The sequence below is a fragment of the Taurulus bubalis genome, assembly GCF_910589615.1.
Source record: "Taurulus bubalis genome assembly, chromosome: 19".
Lineage (NCBI taxonomy): Eukaryota > Metazoa > Chordata > Actinopteri > Perciformes > Cottidae > Taurulus > Taurulus bubalis.
Window position 1 is genome coordinate 5,364,296 of NC_136607.1, and position 17,470 is coordinate 5,381,765.

The window sequence follows — 17,470 nt, forward strand, 5'->3', positions numbered from 1 at the left end:
GTATAATAAATAAGGTGGTTGCCTACCACATAGCTATAGATATTAACCATTATTATATGAATAGATTCTGTCATATTCATTGAATGTGCTGTAACTCTGTTACGTTATTCATTCTGTACACATGGAGAGGGATCCTCCTCTGTTGCTCTCCTGGAGGTTTCTTCCTTTTTTCCCTGTGAATGTTTTTTTTCAGTTTTTTTGAGGGATTTTTTCCTGATGTGAGGATGTTGTATGTGTACAGATTGTAAAGCCCTCCGATTTCACAAATTTCACAAATTGTAATTTGTGATTTTGGGCTATATAATATAAATTGAATTGAATTGAATAACCCTGTTGCATCAGTGGATCACGACGCATATAAGTATGATATGGAAACCTGTCAGTTCAGTTAAAGTCGAAGCTCAAACGGCCATGAAGATCATAGGGAAAGAAGAGCATCACAATCTTCAGTCCTGATATGAATATGCTCAGAGACCCAACACTTATTCTGAACCCAGCATTCCAGCTGTTGCCTTCAGGCAGACGGTTCAGAATACCGATCTGCAGGCGAAATCGGTAAACAAATGTATTGAGTCCATCCTCCATTAAATTATTAGATAGAAAAAAATAATAATTACATTATATGGGGTTTTTTTGTGACTTGAATATTTATCATCTGTGTTGATCACACCTAGTTTTATTATTGTATTATGCGGAACTATTGTGGACATGTGTACATGTGATGCTGGCAAATGTATTGTGCGATGCAGCGGCTTGGAGCCCTGCGGGACAATAAAGTATATCTTATCTCATCTTATCTATCACTCCTTTGCAGGAGAAGCACTGACAGAAAACGTACACGAAGGTCAGAAAGAACCTTATCGACTGGCTCGTAAAAGTCTCCTTTTGTGCCGACCACTAAAATGTGGTCAAGCTAGAAATGTAAGCCATTTATGAACGTGACAGTGCATTTCAATGAAGACTTGAATGAAAACTGCGTGTCTGTGTGTCTGATGATTTATGTTTTACCGTCGCCCAATACTTGCAACTTGGAACCCAATGAATCCTTTGTTCACAGGCATTCAGCCAAGCAGGACTGTGCTGCTCACCGGCTGCTAACAGCTAACGTTAACTCGCTCCCCTCCTGTCGATCACAACATGGCTTTGTTGTTCACAATGGAGTGCCATCAGGGAAAAAATGTGGCGCAGAGGAGTATTTAACCACAGGTTGTTTACACACAGTAGCAATCTGGTAGGATTTTTCTTTCGCCAATCGGGTAGCGAGTGACAAGTGCCGTTGTTCCTCTGTAGCATATATGAGCTAATAAATGATAACTTGATGTGGGATTGGTGCGTAGACTCACATTCTAGCCGATACCTGATCCAGCGTTGGAGGCTGTATCGAAGCCATTTCCGATACCAGTATTGGAAAAACTCTCATGGACGACTAACTGTAACTATTAAGCTCACCAAGTATCATCTCTGCACACTCCCTGGAAGAAATCCAATCCTTATGAGTTAGCTGATTGAAATAAGGCTCATTTTGATTGGCCTTTTTCCAAGTTTCTCCCAGATCCCATGCATGTTCATTTTGGAATACTTGGAAAACAATATTGGAGGAGGTCAACTCAAAAGGCAAACAGTTGGTGGGCTTTTGATGAATGCTGAGGAGTCGGGGCCACGCATTTCATGCTGCATTCTCGGAATCAATGATACATGGGCAAAAAGCAAACATTTACTTGGTTTCCATGGTAGTGTTTGCTCATCCTGATTGAAGATTCTGAAAGGAGCCGGAGGTCAGAAGAAAGCACCAGACCAGCCAGTTGGCTGATGATGGCATCAGAGATGATCTCAACAAGAACTCTGCGGTCCCCCAGTCAGGAACAGATGGCCGAAGCACATGATGTGTTGAAAGACACGTCTGGTGTGGGTTGCGAAAGCAGTGATGTGACTGAAAATAACTGGTGCTTACATAAAGGCTTGACATTCTTTCGATGATGGAGTCTGGTATTTTGGTTTCTCAGTCATTTCTCTTCAGCAGTCACTGACTAATTGCTCCAACAGTCATAATTAAAATGAAAGCCACCCAGTGAGCTGAAGCCTAAGTCGGAGATTATATGAGGTTATGAGTGATTCAAAGTCGTTCCTAGAGAGTCGTACGAATAAATAGCTACTGAATGAAACTTCACATTTAAGTGTCAAATCCAATTAACATGCCTGACATGAAAAGAACGATTCGTCGGTGAGTCAGCGTCATGAGGTTAGGCAAAGTTATTAGTGGAACGTGTTTTCTATCTGAAGCTGGTCCCTTTGAGTGCTATTTCAATGTTCATACATGTTTAAAATGGTCCCATGTGGCATTTATTATGATCTACATTGCAGTGTGGCATAAAACTGACCATCGCCTTCCTTGATCTTTTGCCTCAAAGATTTTCCCACACTTTAAACAATCATCTAATCTGACATGGTGGATGTTTATGTATGCCATGGCAGCGGCAGCGGCTTGATACATCAGTGTATTTTGCTTTAGTTTAACTTCTTCCTGTGGCTTTTCTGTGGAAGGGTTGTAGACTGCCAACTGTTTGGACTCGGGTCAACAGGGAGCCCGAGTACATGAATAATGCATGGCGTCTGCTCTCAGGCATACAGCCCTGTCTGTGCTGCCACTGCACACGCAGCGCCGGGGACTGAGTTACGGAGATCATAGAGAACAGCGGCGGATAAGACAGAGAGACAGAGAGGAGAGAAGGGGGGTTACAGGGAAACACAGAAGATAATACCGAGCACAGAGATGTACAATATGCATGGCAGGGGAGGAAAACACAACGGGATATTAAAGGGTCAATGCACTCAACTTACAAAACTAAAACACATTTATAATGTAGTACAGCTACTGATCATTTTCCTTTTGGATTCATTTGTTTTTTAATTAAAAATGAATATATTTTTTCTTCTTTTAAATGTTGTATTAAACGGACACTCAAATCAGAACCAAAGACTTTTTTGATGAAATGTGTTGGATTTGTTAGTCGTTGTGAATTTAATATCTTTGAGTTTTGGTATTTTGGTCAGAAAAACACAATATATTTGGAAATGTGATACTTGAAAAAGTGGTTGAGAAAATTTTTAAGAAAATAAAAAAAAAAAGTCTGCAAAAAGCCTCATCCATGTGCAAGGCCGTGCTTCTGGTCCATGGGAGTAATGGTTATGTGTTTTAGATTGGATGTTTTTTGCAAAAAAGCATGTGTTTGTGAAGTACGACTGGAAGAATGAGACCTTGATTATTATGATTAATAAATGATTGATTATGATTGTGCTATTGTACACACACTGCCCCAAATCTATATCAATTCATCAAGACCTTTCTCCATGTTTGGGATCGTGGAGAGATGCAAGAAAGCTTTCTTCACAAATTCAAGGTACCACCGGGGTGAACTTTGGTATATATAAATGAATACATGTGGTTTAAGTATTCTTGGAAGACAGAAGAAGGAAACAAGGAGAGAAATGAGCCAAAAACTGACCAAAATACGTCAGAAATAATGCGAAGAAACCGAGAGCCGGAGGGATGTGGACAAGCCGAGACGTACTGTAGACGAGCGAGGGAGCAGTAGAGCAGCAGGGGGGAGATAGGTAGAGGAGTATGGGAAAACACCACAGGAAGAGCCGGGCAGATTGGCCATCTGGACCTCTGAGCTGACAGCTTGACATGTTCCAAGTACAGCGAACGTCGAGCAAGCGGGCGCCGCTTCTTGAGATATGCAACACATTACACAGGAAGCGTAATGCTGGTGAGGCCAGCGGCGTGAACAGAACGGTCGAACACAGATCAATGTTCGGCTTTCTAAATTAATGAGGCTGACGTTGATGCGGCGGCCTCGTCCTCGTGGATCTGTGGGGGATAGGACAGATTTCAACAGGCGTTAATGGAGACATGTGAAACAGCGGGGAGGGGCTTATTCAATTACAGTCGGCAGCAAGCGCACACACAATAAGAAAATGCTTCATACACACTTGAACACAAAGAAATGATTAATGAATATTTTAATTTGACCAATCAATTTGCTCACCAATAAAGTCATTATTCTCATTATAAAACATACTGTTGAAAGTGAACAAAGAATACAGCTGCATACTAAATATCACCAAATTCAAGGTGGGAGGGAGAAGATCAATGTACAATAGAAAACCATCATTTTTAGGTGTAGAAAGATTATGTCTGAAGGTTGAAACAAACAGCTCACAACTCACACACGGAGCCGTGCACGGCAACATCTGGAGTCTCTTGAACATAAGTCATCAAATGTAAACGGTGCTCGAAGGTTATCTCTCAGACGACATCCTCCTAATGAAGACTGCCGTTGCGAGATTGTTTGTTCACAAAGACTAACACGTTACACACATGGGAAATAAAAGAAAAGCCAATTGGGTAACACTGCTGGGCGTGAGGGAAAGTTGAGGATTGTTTTGATTTGTCGTGGATTTCTTTTAAGAGAGCAACTCCTGGACATGTTACACCCCATTGGTTAGGAGAGCCAAAAGAAGCTCCATTTGGCTCTTTGGTATTTGGTGTTGAAAATGGCAGAAACACATATTCATAAAGTACAACATTAACAACATTATAATTCCAGAAAATTACACTTTTACCCTTGACAGGAGCTTTTTTTCTTTTTTTCCCCCTCCTTCGCTTCTCATTGCCCTCACTGTCCTCAAAATCAAACTAAGTAGTCGAGTCGTTTGATTGCAATTAGAAACAACTTGGGAACTTTTTTTTTCTTTTTTTTCTTTCTTTAAAAAATAAAACCCCAAACAAACAATCAAACAAAAAGAAATCCCCTCAGGTCATTGGCTGGAGGATAGTTTGCTTTCCCATCTGGCAACTTTTTACAGGCTTCAAACTATCTCCCAGCTGCTGCTTTAACATCCACCCGATGGAGCGGATTGGTCCAAGCTGACAGGTGCACAGACACTCCTTGTTTTATGTTTCTGCTCCAGTGAGGCACATTTACACCATCCTAGTCTTCAATTAGTCTTTCTTACAAAAAAAAGAAGCATTGAAAGGTGATAACGTGACGCTCAATATGGAATCGAAATAAGGAAACCCACTTTAAATTATACACAGCTGTGTTAGCAGAGCGGTCAGAGCCACCTCTTCAGTGCATTTTCATTAGTGATTCATTGCTCAGTTTACACTTTTTAAAGCCTCTTGAATTTGTACAGTCTCTTGCCTCTTTTTAACACAATGCCACATTGTCCTCGTGGAGACAATACGCTATTAAGGTCTATACAATAAGCTCCCATGTTGGTTATAACCATCCATTAGTGCCTGTGAGTCTTCTTCCAAGGCTCGGCTTAGTATCCACCATAGGACCGCACATCCACCACCATCTGTGTCAGTGTTTGTGTAGTGATGAAGCAGGACGGAATGCAGCAAAGCGGATGACCAAAGACCACAGGTCGAAAAAAAAAAAAGAAGACGTTATAAAATCTTAAGAAAAAGAAAAAGACAGCGTTGTCTCCTGTTTGTCTCGGTCAGTGGATGCCCTTAGCGTGGAGGACCAGTTCAAATGTATCCTTGAATGTGGATGATGGCTTCTCTGCATACGTCTCTCTCCTGTTTCAGTGTGGTTTGCTGCACCATCCGAAGCAGTTCCCTTTCAGGGGTTAATGGATGGTAGGCACATCTCCCAGCCAGGCACCAGGTAGGGGGCGTGGACACGTGTACTCATTCTGCAAGGGAAGAACAAAAAAAACAAAAAAGACAATGTAGTTAAATCCATTTAATAGCTGGTCTGTGCCAGTTATAGAAGTGGTGGTTACAATGTAAAGTTAATTGCAGTGTCCAGTGGTTTGATAACGGCACAATGGGGTTGTGACAGAGCCAGCAAAGCAAATTAGGGGAGGCAATTAAGCAGATGATGAAATCCCACGTACTTAGATAGCTGAGAAGGATGAGGTGCAGAGCCCTCCCCAATGGCTCAGGCAGAGATTAAATTAATGCTCAGCACAGAGAACTCGTACAAGTATTTGTGTAGAACATTTTTATACGGGAGGAACTAATTCAATTAAGGAAATTTAATTAAATTGAACCTGCTTACCTACAGTTGTTGTCACATTACATCCGCTTGTTTGCAACAATAGACATTATAATCATCCTCTCGTCAAGCAATGATCAGCATCTGTAATTACGTCAGTGTGTGCAAGTTAATTCCATGACGAGTACCATTAAGAGATGTTACTTTTCTTTCTGAATTTAGTTCTTAAGTGGATGCTTATCTTTAGCAATACAGTTCTTACATACTGCATTTAAAATGACATTTCAATTGTTTGTAAAAAAATATATAAGTGATACAGAAGAAGACATGTTATGTTTCAATACATTTTCAATCATGCAAAAAAAAAAGAGTGCTAATATTTTCTGTGTATTCCCAATGCAGTATACACGGTTACATTTCCACAGTCAGTGCAAAATAAATGTTCCCAAAATAAACTTGTTCCTATCGCTTTGCATATTCGTATCTAGAAACAATAAATGAGATAAACATAATAAGTGAATAATTTGGGACATTTCAACGTGAGCGCTTCCCCACAGGTCAACCACTCAAGCTCGTTAAAAGGTTGTTGCAAATTATTTTTGACATTTTACTCATTTGATAGCTTTGAGCTTTGGATTGATCTTCACACCGGAAGAAGCAGTGAGTCACACATCAAACACACACCCTGCATTTCAAGGTTTGCCTCCGAGCATCTGTGCTCTGAAACCCTTCACTTTACAACTTAACCTTTGAAAGAAGCTTCTTTTTTTTTGCAACTTGGCTACAGGTAAATCCACATCGCCTTAATAACACAAGTGCTGGGAGTTTTGCCAGGCTAAGCAATTTCTAAAGCTTTCAGAATCTGCTGAAAAAAATTATCCCGGCTCAACTTTTTACTGCTCGAGTCGAGATTGTTGTCGGCATGAAGCAGATCTCTGTAACGCAGGGTTTCAGACGGGTATGCCCTGAGCACGACTTTTATTTAAGCGTTATCAAACAGCCGGATAAGCCTTCACTCAACTCTTTATCTCCGTCTCAGGTGGATGTGAGTGAAGCGAAGACAGCCGCCTGCACAAATTGTCATACCTTAGACAATTCCACCACGGCACAAAAAACAGAAGTCGCAGCGCAAGAGAAAAAAAAGAGCTTAGAACTGCTGTGAACATGTGCGCGTTGAGCCATGCACCCCTTTGATCGGGCACACACACACACACACACACACACACACACACACATGCACTTTAAAAAGAAACGCATCAGCATATCAGGTGGTGGGGAAAAAACATGCAACAAATGATGAAATTATCAGATCATCTCCTCTTTTAAATGTTGTCATTACACAGGATTTAATACGACACTTCTTTGACAGCTTTGTTTATCTGATATATACAGGAAATCCATTATTCTGTAAGTAACACATTGCACACAGAGGTACACATTACAATATGTACTGTTGGTGGTTACAGGGTGGACTCTTGTGCGCCTCATTATGCTTTATTTGTTGGTAAAAGCCCACACTTTTCACAACACGAGCAACATAAGCAATCATTTCCTTTATTGTCTTTTCTGTAGATTTGTTGCCGTCATAACGTATCATTTAGTTATTTCAGCCCCCGCTCAAATGTGTGCTTCACGGACACAGCTGAGCTGTTATTTGTGAAAAACTCATTATGCTTCAACATGATTTTCTTCAAGTGCTTAGTTAATGAGGAGCGCCGGAATTCACTCTACTGCTCGTGCCTCTTTAAACACTCGCATCGCAAACAGACAAAAGTCTTTTGATGGCTTTCAGCCATAAGTTGAAACAGCGTTTTAGTTTTTTTTTACATCACTTTGCATGAGAGGATGCAACGGGCAATGCATGTTTCTGTCCCCCAGACTCCACCAACCCTCATCACGCCTGCTGCCGGCAGTCGAGGCTGATGCTGGCCTCGTTCACGGCGACACGGAATTTGTGCCGCTGCACATCCAGAAGGAGGTTTTGTCATCTATCACCAGGGACACAGGCTGCACTCTTGAACTCTCAGAAGTGGAGCTTTCCAGCGGTAAAAAAAGGGACTAAAATGTTTTGCTGCTAGTTCCCTGGCATTGACATCTGAGGCACTTGGACGGCACTAGGGCCTTTCACAACAGAGCAACATCTTTAATGTATCTGAAGGAGCAATTGTCTCCCTGTGGCAGCTTCTGAAAATGCTGCAAAAGCAAGGAGAAGGTAGCTTCCTCGGTTATAGCAAAAGTGGGAGTTACGACAAGCTGGCAAGGGCCCAGGGTGAACTTGGCAGACATTATGATCAGGGGTCCTTCCTTCCTACCGATGCAGCATGGCAGCGCGTGGTAGAAGTGTAGCCTTCGGCTATTTACACTGTTCAAGATCTCTGAGAACCTGTGTCACTGGGCCACAAGTACTCTGCTCTGCCTCAGAGACAAGCCAGTAGCATCCTGAACATTTGAGTCTGATTTTGAATAAGTTCTAGAGACAGAGGATTCATTTTCCTCGAGGACAAACACCCACTGTCTTGTGTGGATCCCGGGCCGCCCGATGACAATATACCCTCTACATCCCATCAGCCTTCAGTGTGTAATATTAATAATAAGAACTCCTGCTAGTCTAAACCAGACTCTGGTGTGATAGCATTTAAAGTGTTGTACAAAATGAACAAAGTATATAAAAGAGGTTGAGCTAGATGTAATTATTGAAGAGGTCTGTGCATGAACCTTTGCCAACAAGCGCCACAAAGATGTTTGTGCCTTTGCAGTAAGCGCAAATCTGTAAATGCAGAGTTACTTTGAATGCAGCGTTGCAGGTAGGGAACATTCATTCTACAGGTGAGGCTCTCGACGCTGATATCTTATATCCGCTATCCTACAAACAACACTAGTTGTGGATTTGACCAGTTTTTGTTAATGAATATGTCACAATGGACATAGTTAAGGATTCATTATTTTTTCAGATCATATGTACAACTTTGAATTATTTTTATTACCGTGTCCTGAGGGAGAATGATGTAAAAACAAATGCGATATAGAAACTGAAAACTGACCTATATCGGGGTAAAAAAAAAAAATCTAGTTCTAGTTTGCGTGAATATTCATTATAGATACAATGTTGTACTTTAAAGGGAGTTTGGCTTGGTCTTGAATAGTTGTTTCTTATATTAATTATTTTGCAATGGAAAATGTTTCAAAACTCAATTTGTCAATTTTTGGCAGGTTAATTAAGGAGCTTTACTGAAATACTTCCAATAGCGTGTCAAGGACAGTAGAGTTATGCACTTTGTTCTCCAGGACCAACTTTTTAATTAAGCTTGGATAGTAAAATGACTTCAGATCTTACTTGGCTATAGCCAGACTCATTTTGAGCAAGACTATAATTATTCGCAATCCTCGGAAACATTATGAGTTGTTTTGACAAAATATACCATCGTGCCAGCTGGTTGTGCATCCACTGCGCTCTCGTGAAAACTGAGCCCTACGTATTATAAGCAAAGTAAACGTCCAGTATTATGGCCTTGCCCTTGTTCACAGATGTAGGGTTACAATGTGTAACCAAGCCCTATTGGTCCAAGCTAAATTATTTTGTAAACATCAGAACAAAGCTCCAAAATGCATTGTCTGTTGAATTGAAATGTCACCTGAGATAACACGTACAGGACTGTGAACACGACAAGAGGACCTTGTTTACGGTAAATTACAGCGATACGTCCTCTACCAGCAGGAAAACAACTTTTAGGGCTTGTGAGGACGTCAAATCTGGGAGAAAAATTGATATTAAAGCTTTCTACTACTCAAAAACAAACCCAGGTATTTTTGGGGGTGAACACTGAAAACATTAGCCTCCGAGGTCAGTCCACTCTGCTTTGAAATCATTGCGTACACAACAAACCAACACTATTAATCATAAATGGGGCGTGTAATCATAAATGCAGTTCCCCTGCTAAATGGAAACTGACCACTTCCAAGACTTTCAAGTTTCGGTCTTTCAAAGAACTCAGGTTACATGTCCAGAGCCGTCCCTACTTTCAAGCACCCCCTCTAAACGCCTTCATGCGCTTTTAATTAGGGCGCTAATTAGCATGCTTTAAACATGATGTAATTAGTTTGCTTGGATTAAGAACAGCTGGAAGTACCCGACAGATACCAGCCGCTCTCCAAAGGGTTCACAAGGCTGTTCAATGAGCCGGTTCTGTCTGCCTTTATTGTTCGTGTGACATTTCATGTCCTCCCGTGTTCCCCTAAAGACCACGAGAAGAGAGGCACGCTCACCGTGTCAATTATTTGCGAAAAGTTAATGAGACAATTGAAATACTGTGTGCAGTGTAACTTTCGTTCATGCATACTGTATGTATGCATACACACTTGTGCTAATCTGTTAATTATAGCCGCACGTATAGCACGTCTGTTGTAGAGCCACACAAACACCGACAACAAATTTAGATAATGTTAGACATGGATCAGCTCCAATCCCAACAAACGACACAGACAGCGGATGGCAAAATTAAAGCATCACAACCAAGCTTATTTCTTCTTAAAGAAAAAACAACAATTGTTAGGGGTGCTCTTTCTGGGGAGCTGATGCCTGTATAAGCTCTTGATCTCAGCATCACAAGACACTTTTTTCTGAAGCCCTCGCTCTCTCCCCGACACAAACACATACTCAGTCCTGTGATTAAGCAGGACCAAGTGCTATTTCTGTCTTTACAAGTTGCAGCACTGGTTCACTGTTGTTTGATGTTTCGGTCGCCGGTAAAAGAACATAACGGTAGACTGGCCGCTGTGATCTAAGGTGTCTGTAAATGTCTGTTGGGTGATTGGGACCCTCTCTTTGAAAAAGTGGCAGCGCTGAGTGGAAATAAGAGGTAGATTAATGGACTTCCTGTTAATGGCCTGACAAAATGTAATTGTGATCTCAGCAAGGTCGCAGCCGCCATGCCGGTCTATTACATTTATAAAACATTATTGGTGCAATACTTGTGTCATGCGGAAATTAAATTGTCTTTTCTTTTTTTTCTTTTCTAAGTTGTTATTTCCCAAAACATCTGGGAGGATATGTCATATCTAAAATAAATTAATAGGTAGAGAATACACATGTAGAATAGTACCCATGTAGTTGAAATGCATGCCCATCTCTGTTATATATATATATATATATATATATATATATATATATATATATATATATATATATATATATATATATATATATATATATATATATATCCTGATTGATATGCTAAGAGCAAACATGTACTTGTAATTTAAAAAAGCTTGACAGCAAGTGCAATATTTAGCTTCCTGCCAGAATTTATGCTTTTCAATGACTGCATTCAAATGAGACATCAATTACGGAAAACATATGGCAAGCGAAATGGATGGATATAATAGCACACAAGCATCATTACAACGTGCATGCAATCATTCAATGTGTCCTCATACTGCGGGATGAGACTGAACACCTGTCACTTCCACTTTCACTGGCAGGTAAGAGGCTGAAACCTATATTCAGCGACCTCATCACCCAATTCAAACTGAACAGGAACACCTACATGCAGCCACGTTGGAATTCTAGCGACCGCTATTCGAAAGATGTGCACATTACTGTGTAACCCAAATTTATTTTGTCAGTGTGTTGAGTCACCGCAGTATCTGAGAGTACAAGAAATAAGCTTAAGTGAGCTTAAGTGCGTCCGTGCTCTACACTGTCGACAGAAAATGCATGTCATTAGAAGCAAGGGCATTATGACACATATTCAAGTGGGCCGGTAGGAGTAAGCTACTCTCAAAGAGAATCATTTGAAGTTGAACAGAGAGCGATTGTGTGTGTGTGTATGTGTGTGTGTGTGTGTGTGTGTGTGTGTGTGTGTGTGTGTGTGCATTAAGCACCGCGATGAAAACCGTAGTGCACAGGTGGAGCTCCGAGATCTCCCCAAGGAAATCTGGTGTAGTGCGTTGTGTCTGGGAGCAAACTGACGACAGGTCTCAGCGTGCGCGCATATCTCCGTAAGTACATGCACATGCATGTTTATCTGTGCCCGGAGCGTTCTGATTTATGATGATTTGTGATTTATGCAGGTGATGGATGACCACATTAAAAGGAGCAGGTTCACCAAGCCACCTCAAGTCTCTCTCTGAATATTACATCTGGTGCACAACGAATACAAACATACATAAAATACATATGTAAATGTATACATAAAGCAAGACAATTATTGCTTAGCCCCGTTAGGATACATGCATCTATTCTAAGGCGTAATACCCATAGAGGTACAACCATTACTCATAGCATCCCTGAATGCACAGTTGCAAGCAAACCTAGTCCTCAATGAAAAATCTTTTTTGTAGTTTTCTTTTTATTTATTCGGGGTTTTATGACTCATTCTTGATCTCCCCCTTTTGTTATAAATATCACAAAACTAACGGTTGCTGTGGCTTTAGAATTCCTTCGGTTTGTGTTGCTGGGCAACATGTAGCCTAGCTTAACATGAAAGGGCTGAAAGCAGCTTGACAAGTACATGACTGTGCAGAGATTTCAAGTTTTTGAAAGTCTTGAACAACTTTGAAAAGAAGTTTCATCACACAAAGCGTCAGTGACCACCTGCTCTGCATTAATGAATGCAGGACTACGGAGAATACAGAATAGTGTTGCACCCTCGACAACAGGACTGAGCATATAGGCTGCTGTACAACAACAACAGAAAACAAAGAGCCTTGCTAATGTTATTTAAATACAGACATTAACCTATAATAGATGTAGCCTACATTTAATGTAACTTTGTGTATGTGTTTTATCCTCACCATGTATTGTGTAAATCTGGCTTTAATAAGAGCCAGCACCAAGCTCCTGGCTTTGTAGAAGTGAGTGGCGCTCTCCAAGGTGCTGATCCTGCTGCTGGGAGCTGTCCCCATGCATCCCCAGTGTGTAGCTTTTCTTCAATCAGTTAGACAAATGAATGTTCATCAAAGTACACAAAGCCAACGGCCTCTTACTAAATTAGCAAAACCAAAGAGCTAGCTGTATATTTTGGGAAGAAGCCTCACAGGAACTACACACCACTGGGGATCGGTGGGGGAACTTGAAGAGATGGTGGACACGCTGAGGAGTTTACATCACTGAAAGCCTGACATGGTCAACACCCGGTGACATCAAGGCGATGCAGTCATTAGTGGGTCCCACAGAGCGTCTCCTCTGGTGCTTTGGAAAACATCCTAATCAACACATTCTCAAATACCGACATGTTGGATGTGTCAGGGACAGCACGGACAGAAAAGATTATGGTTGGTGTTGAAATAAGTATGTGTTATAATGATTAAGTGTGCTTGTTACTACCTTTTAGTTTGCTACATTCATTTACAAAACCAAACTAAGGTCAAATATGTTGACGTGGTTTCGCACAGGACACAAACAGCGGTCTCCTGGGTCAAAGTCTGTGCTTTGTCTGACACATCCATCCTCCCAAACCTCCTCTCTAAGTGGACTTTCCCACTCTTTATACTTTTTCAGTTGCTCTCACGTCTAACACTGACCCAGTGGGCTTTTCACTGCAGTGAGTCGAGCGACCTGTACATTTCACACAAACGCTAAAGGGTGCCTCGTGCGTCAATATGTGATGAGATGGTGAGTGAGAACGGGTTGTTCTAACAGAAGGCTTCACCGCCCAGGACCGTTTTCCCTACAGAGAGCAAGGCACCGTCTGATCTGAATTCCTCACTCTGCAGGATTTAGACCAGAAGGAGCAGAACCGGCACTGGCAGGATTGTGAAGGATCCTCCGCACCATATTGATAGACTGTTGCAGATTCTACCCTCAGGCCTTTGTATCCATTGCAGACAGACACAGGATGAAATCAGGCTGATGAACTGTGTCCTCTGTACACCCTTGGCCTTGTCGAGCACATTGTCCTCGACGAATCCATTGCATTGCCTCACACTTTTGCAGATTTGCACTCTGCCATGTATAAACTTTGAGTGTATAGTTTGCTGAAGAATATTTTTCACGGTTTTAGATTACATTAAGATTCTTAACACACGTATTTTAGCACAGCCTGAAGATTTTCAAATAAGTAACAGTAGCTGATGTGAAGAATATTTAGGCGGCACTTTTTTTTTTGCTCCCAATTTTATTTTATTTTTCTTTCCTACGAAAAGGCATACTTCTCTCAAATTTTGTTCTGTGTTAAGGAGCACTTATGATTTGCCAATATAATGCACCCACCTAAAAGGATGTTAATGAAACAGCATGGTTATTAGCTTGTACATGGTCACTATAAAAGCCACTCTAAAACACACATTTCACATGACCAGGGCTAGACATTTGCATTTTTGTATTAAGAAAAAATCTATGGTAGTCGACAAATTTCCATTTTCTCTTGGCATGAATCAACACATCATCCATCCCTACTGTGCACTGTGCCGCTATAAGACTGAGCGACCAAGGCGTTGCACGTTTTGTCATACTGCCTTTCTCTGTCATCTCAGTTGTATTTGGGAATACTAACAGGTCAAAAGGCAGCAATATACTGTGATGTATATCACAGTATATTGCATTCAATATACCCAGCTGCAAAGGTGTCTCAAAACAAAAGTAAATTGTTCTCATCTTCTTCTATTATTGACTTTCATTTTTTACATGGGAAGTTAAACTGATACATATCTGACAGACTTTAATGACCTGCGGTATGAAATTACCCAATCATAACTTATCGAGGAAAGACAAAGCTGCTCCAAATTAGAGTTCATTAGAGCTTTGTGTCACTGACAGTTCAATTTATCAACGTTTCATAAGCATGAATATCTCATTACCACCGGCACACTGTTGGTTCATGACGTCATACAGTTTAGTGCTAAAATGTGCAGCGATCTATACTTTTAGTAGGTTTTATTGCCAATAATGAGAAGATATCACTGAGTTTGGGGTTTGTATCTTTGCTTCTGACACTGACATCTTTATATAGAATATCAATCTTGTTGACTTCAGGCCTGTCTTGATGCAATACAATGCATTTGAATATGATTAATCATGATAGAGTTGTTGTAAACACTTTTATTATTCCATTACTTCGACTGGACAGTATTTTGGCCACTGGTTAAAGGAGGAAATATTTGGCATCAGTACAAGAGAAAGATGTAAATTACAATGGACTCAATGTAATGATCATGATAAAAACCTTTTTAGATGATTAATTATATTCCCTTGGGACAGATATTGGTACAATATAATTTTATTAGAAGTCAAATGGAAATCAGTCAACTCAAATGAAGCCTTTCAAAAGAGCCCATTGTGTATTCATAATGCAACGCTGCAGTAGTGTATACACTATATATGCTGTTTCTTCAATATTTGATTTTGACCAAGCAAAGCTGTTAGAGAGTGAAAACACTGTATATTGATAGCTTTGTGATGGCACGGTTACAGCTGGATGCAGATAAACCAGATGGGAAAAATGGCTGTTGAACGGGACACATTTGAATTTAAATACTGTAAATATCACCAATATGAAGTTCTACTCAAGGAATAAATTGACCCATCATCAGTGTCATTCACTCCATTCACACGACACTTCGTAGTCCGAGTGGTGGTGATCAATCACCGCCGAGCAGGCGGTGGTTGAATGCAGGTAAAACCGTCCGTGTGGAGTTTAAAAGAGGCGGAACGCATCCGCTGAAATGCAATCTGGGAACCCACCGGCTATCGTTGGATGGTGATTTCGATTGTTAGTGGTTTGAAATGAGTTTGTATACTGGCTACTTGTGAAACAATCTGGTTGTACACGTCGTATCCAACTCCAACTGAGTCCAGCATCTCAAGTTGCTAATCGGACTGTAAACATCGAGCAGCGCACATCGGCGCTGGCTTTACCGGAGAGTAAGAAATCTAGGCCCTTGCCCCCAGAGGCTTATCCTCAGATCAATAGCTGGTGGATTCCGATGTTATCTCATGCATCTCTGATTAATTGGATAGCTGTCTGATCATAGAAAAAATGCTAAATGTAAATGGACTCAAAGTTCATTCGAAACCAATTGAAATCATGCAGGAGGTGCACTCAGCACGGTCAGATGATATTAAAGTAGTGAATGGTGCCTCATTCAGTTGCATATCTGGTACTTGTTGAAAGAGGGCAAAGCATTACTCATACACTTCCACACCCCCAAAGCTGAAATGGCTCTGACATTTTGATCAAAAAGGCTGCTTTCAAAATATTTCTATTGGTCTGATAAGGATCAGAGTCAGAATGTATCAATTATTTAATGAAACTGTATAGCTTTTGGATGGTGTATGATTTTTTTATCTCAGAAATATATGTCACTTTTAATGTTTTATGTAATGTGAGGGCTAGATGTTCATGAACCCACATTAGTTTCCCGGCTTGGATGAGAGGGGATACACAATTATATCCTAAAACTCCTCCTTTGCGTCTCAGGATTGGTGGGACATGCTACGGAAATTTAAATGCATCCAAATATAACAGGATTCTGGCTGAGCGTTCTCATTAATCCAACCAAACACAAACACAGTTTCATCTTTAGGCTCCTCTGCCTCTATTTTCTAGTTGTCTGGCCAAAACAACAAGCATGTTTAGTTAAGTTTCATAGTTCAGCTTGAGTAATTCATTGGCTTAATTTCATAGAGAACCCAGCCATGCCGAAGCTGTGCCAGTAACAAAAATGTATTTTTGTCTTCAGTGGAAACTACATGGCGTCGGAATTATTTGTCATCCTATCCTTTGTTAAAGGTTCTGCAATCCTGTTTGCATGTTCCCAATCAGCTGAGACTTTGACAGAACAGGATTTGAGAACAGCAAAAGCTGCAGGAGACATCTTTTTCCATTTCCCTCCCCTTCCCACCGGAGTGGCTGTTGACACTTGCCAGAGGGTGCAATTGTGCAATTAGCACTCCTACAGCAACTACTAGCGACAGTGTCATACTCTGTTAAAAAATAGCAGGCATAGTGTGACATTTAACAGAATACGGAATCCAAAATGACATCATGTGATACCTTGAACTTTTTCAAGCGCCCTGGTATGAGAACACCATCGGGGTGCCGACCAATCGGCACACATGGAGTGTGAAAACGAGTTAAAAGGAAAAGCCCCAACTCCCTCGGGAGCTGCATCAATTTAAATGAGTACATTTAGAAAAACATGTTGTCATAATTTCTTTACACAAGTTCCAGCACTACTTCCTTCCCACACCAGTTTAAGGTATCAGACCGGCTCTGTGTGTTTGCTGAGTAAGCGCAGATCCCCCGTTTGGTGTTGCCTCAGCATGCAGGATGAGCACCTTGTGTGGAGTTAAAGGCTGTGCAGCTCATGATGGGGAACCTCTTTAAAAGCTGTTTTCATAGCATTCGTTTTTTACAAGAATGTATTAAAGGAGAGAGGAATGGATTTGGTAGGAATTGTGTGAAAAAAGAAAAGGAAATCAGAATCTCGTGCAAAAAAAGGCAATAAATGATCAGGGT

The 17,470-nt window shown here is 40.9% G+C and overlaps 1 protein-coding gene across 1 annotated transcript in view; it reads right to left on the minus strand.

Moving 5' to 3' along the window:
* Positions 1-5,643: 5,643 nt before the first annotated feature.
* The window catches only part of lrrtm4l1 (leucine rich repeat transmembrane neuronal 4 like 1), a gene marked incomplete at both ends in the record, with an annotated part of 120,733 nt that continues 108,906 nt past the window's right edge, over positions 5,644-17,470 (minus strand). Inside the window, one exon of the mRNA XM_079234896.1 lies at positions 5,644-5,709. Within this exon, the coding sequence (XP_079091022.1) occupies positions 5,644-5,709 (66 nt within the window). The remainder of the gene's footprint in view (positions 5,710-17,470) is intronic.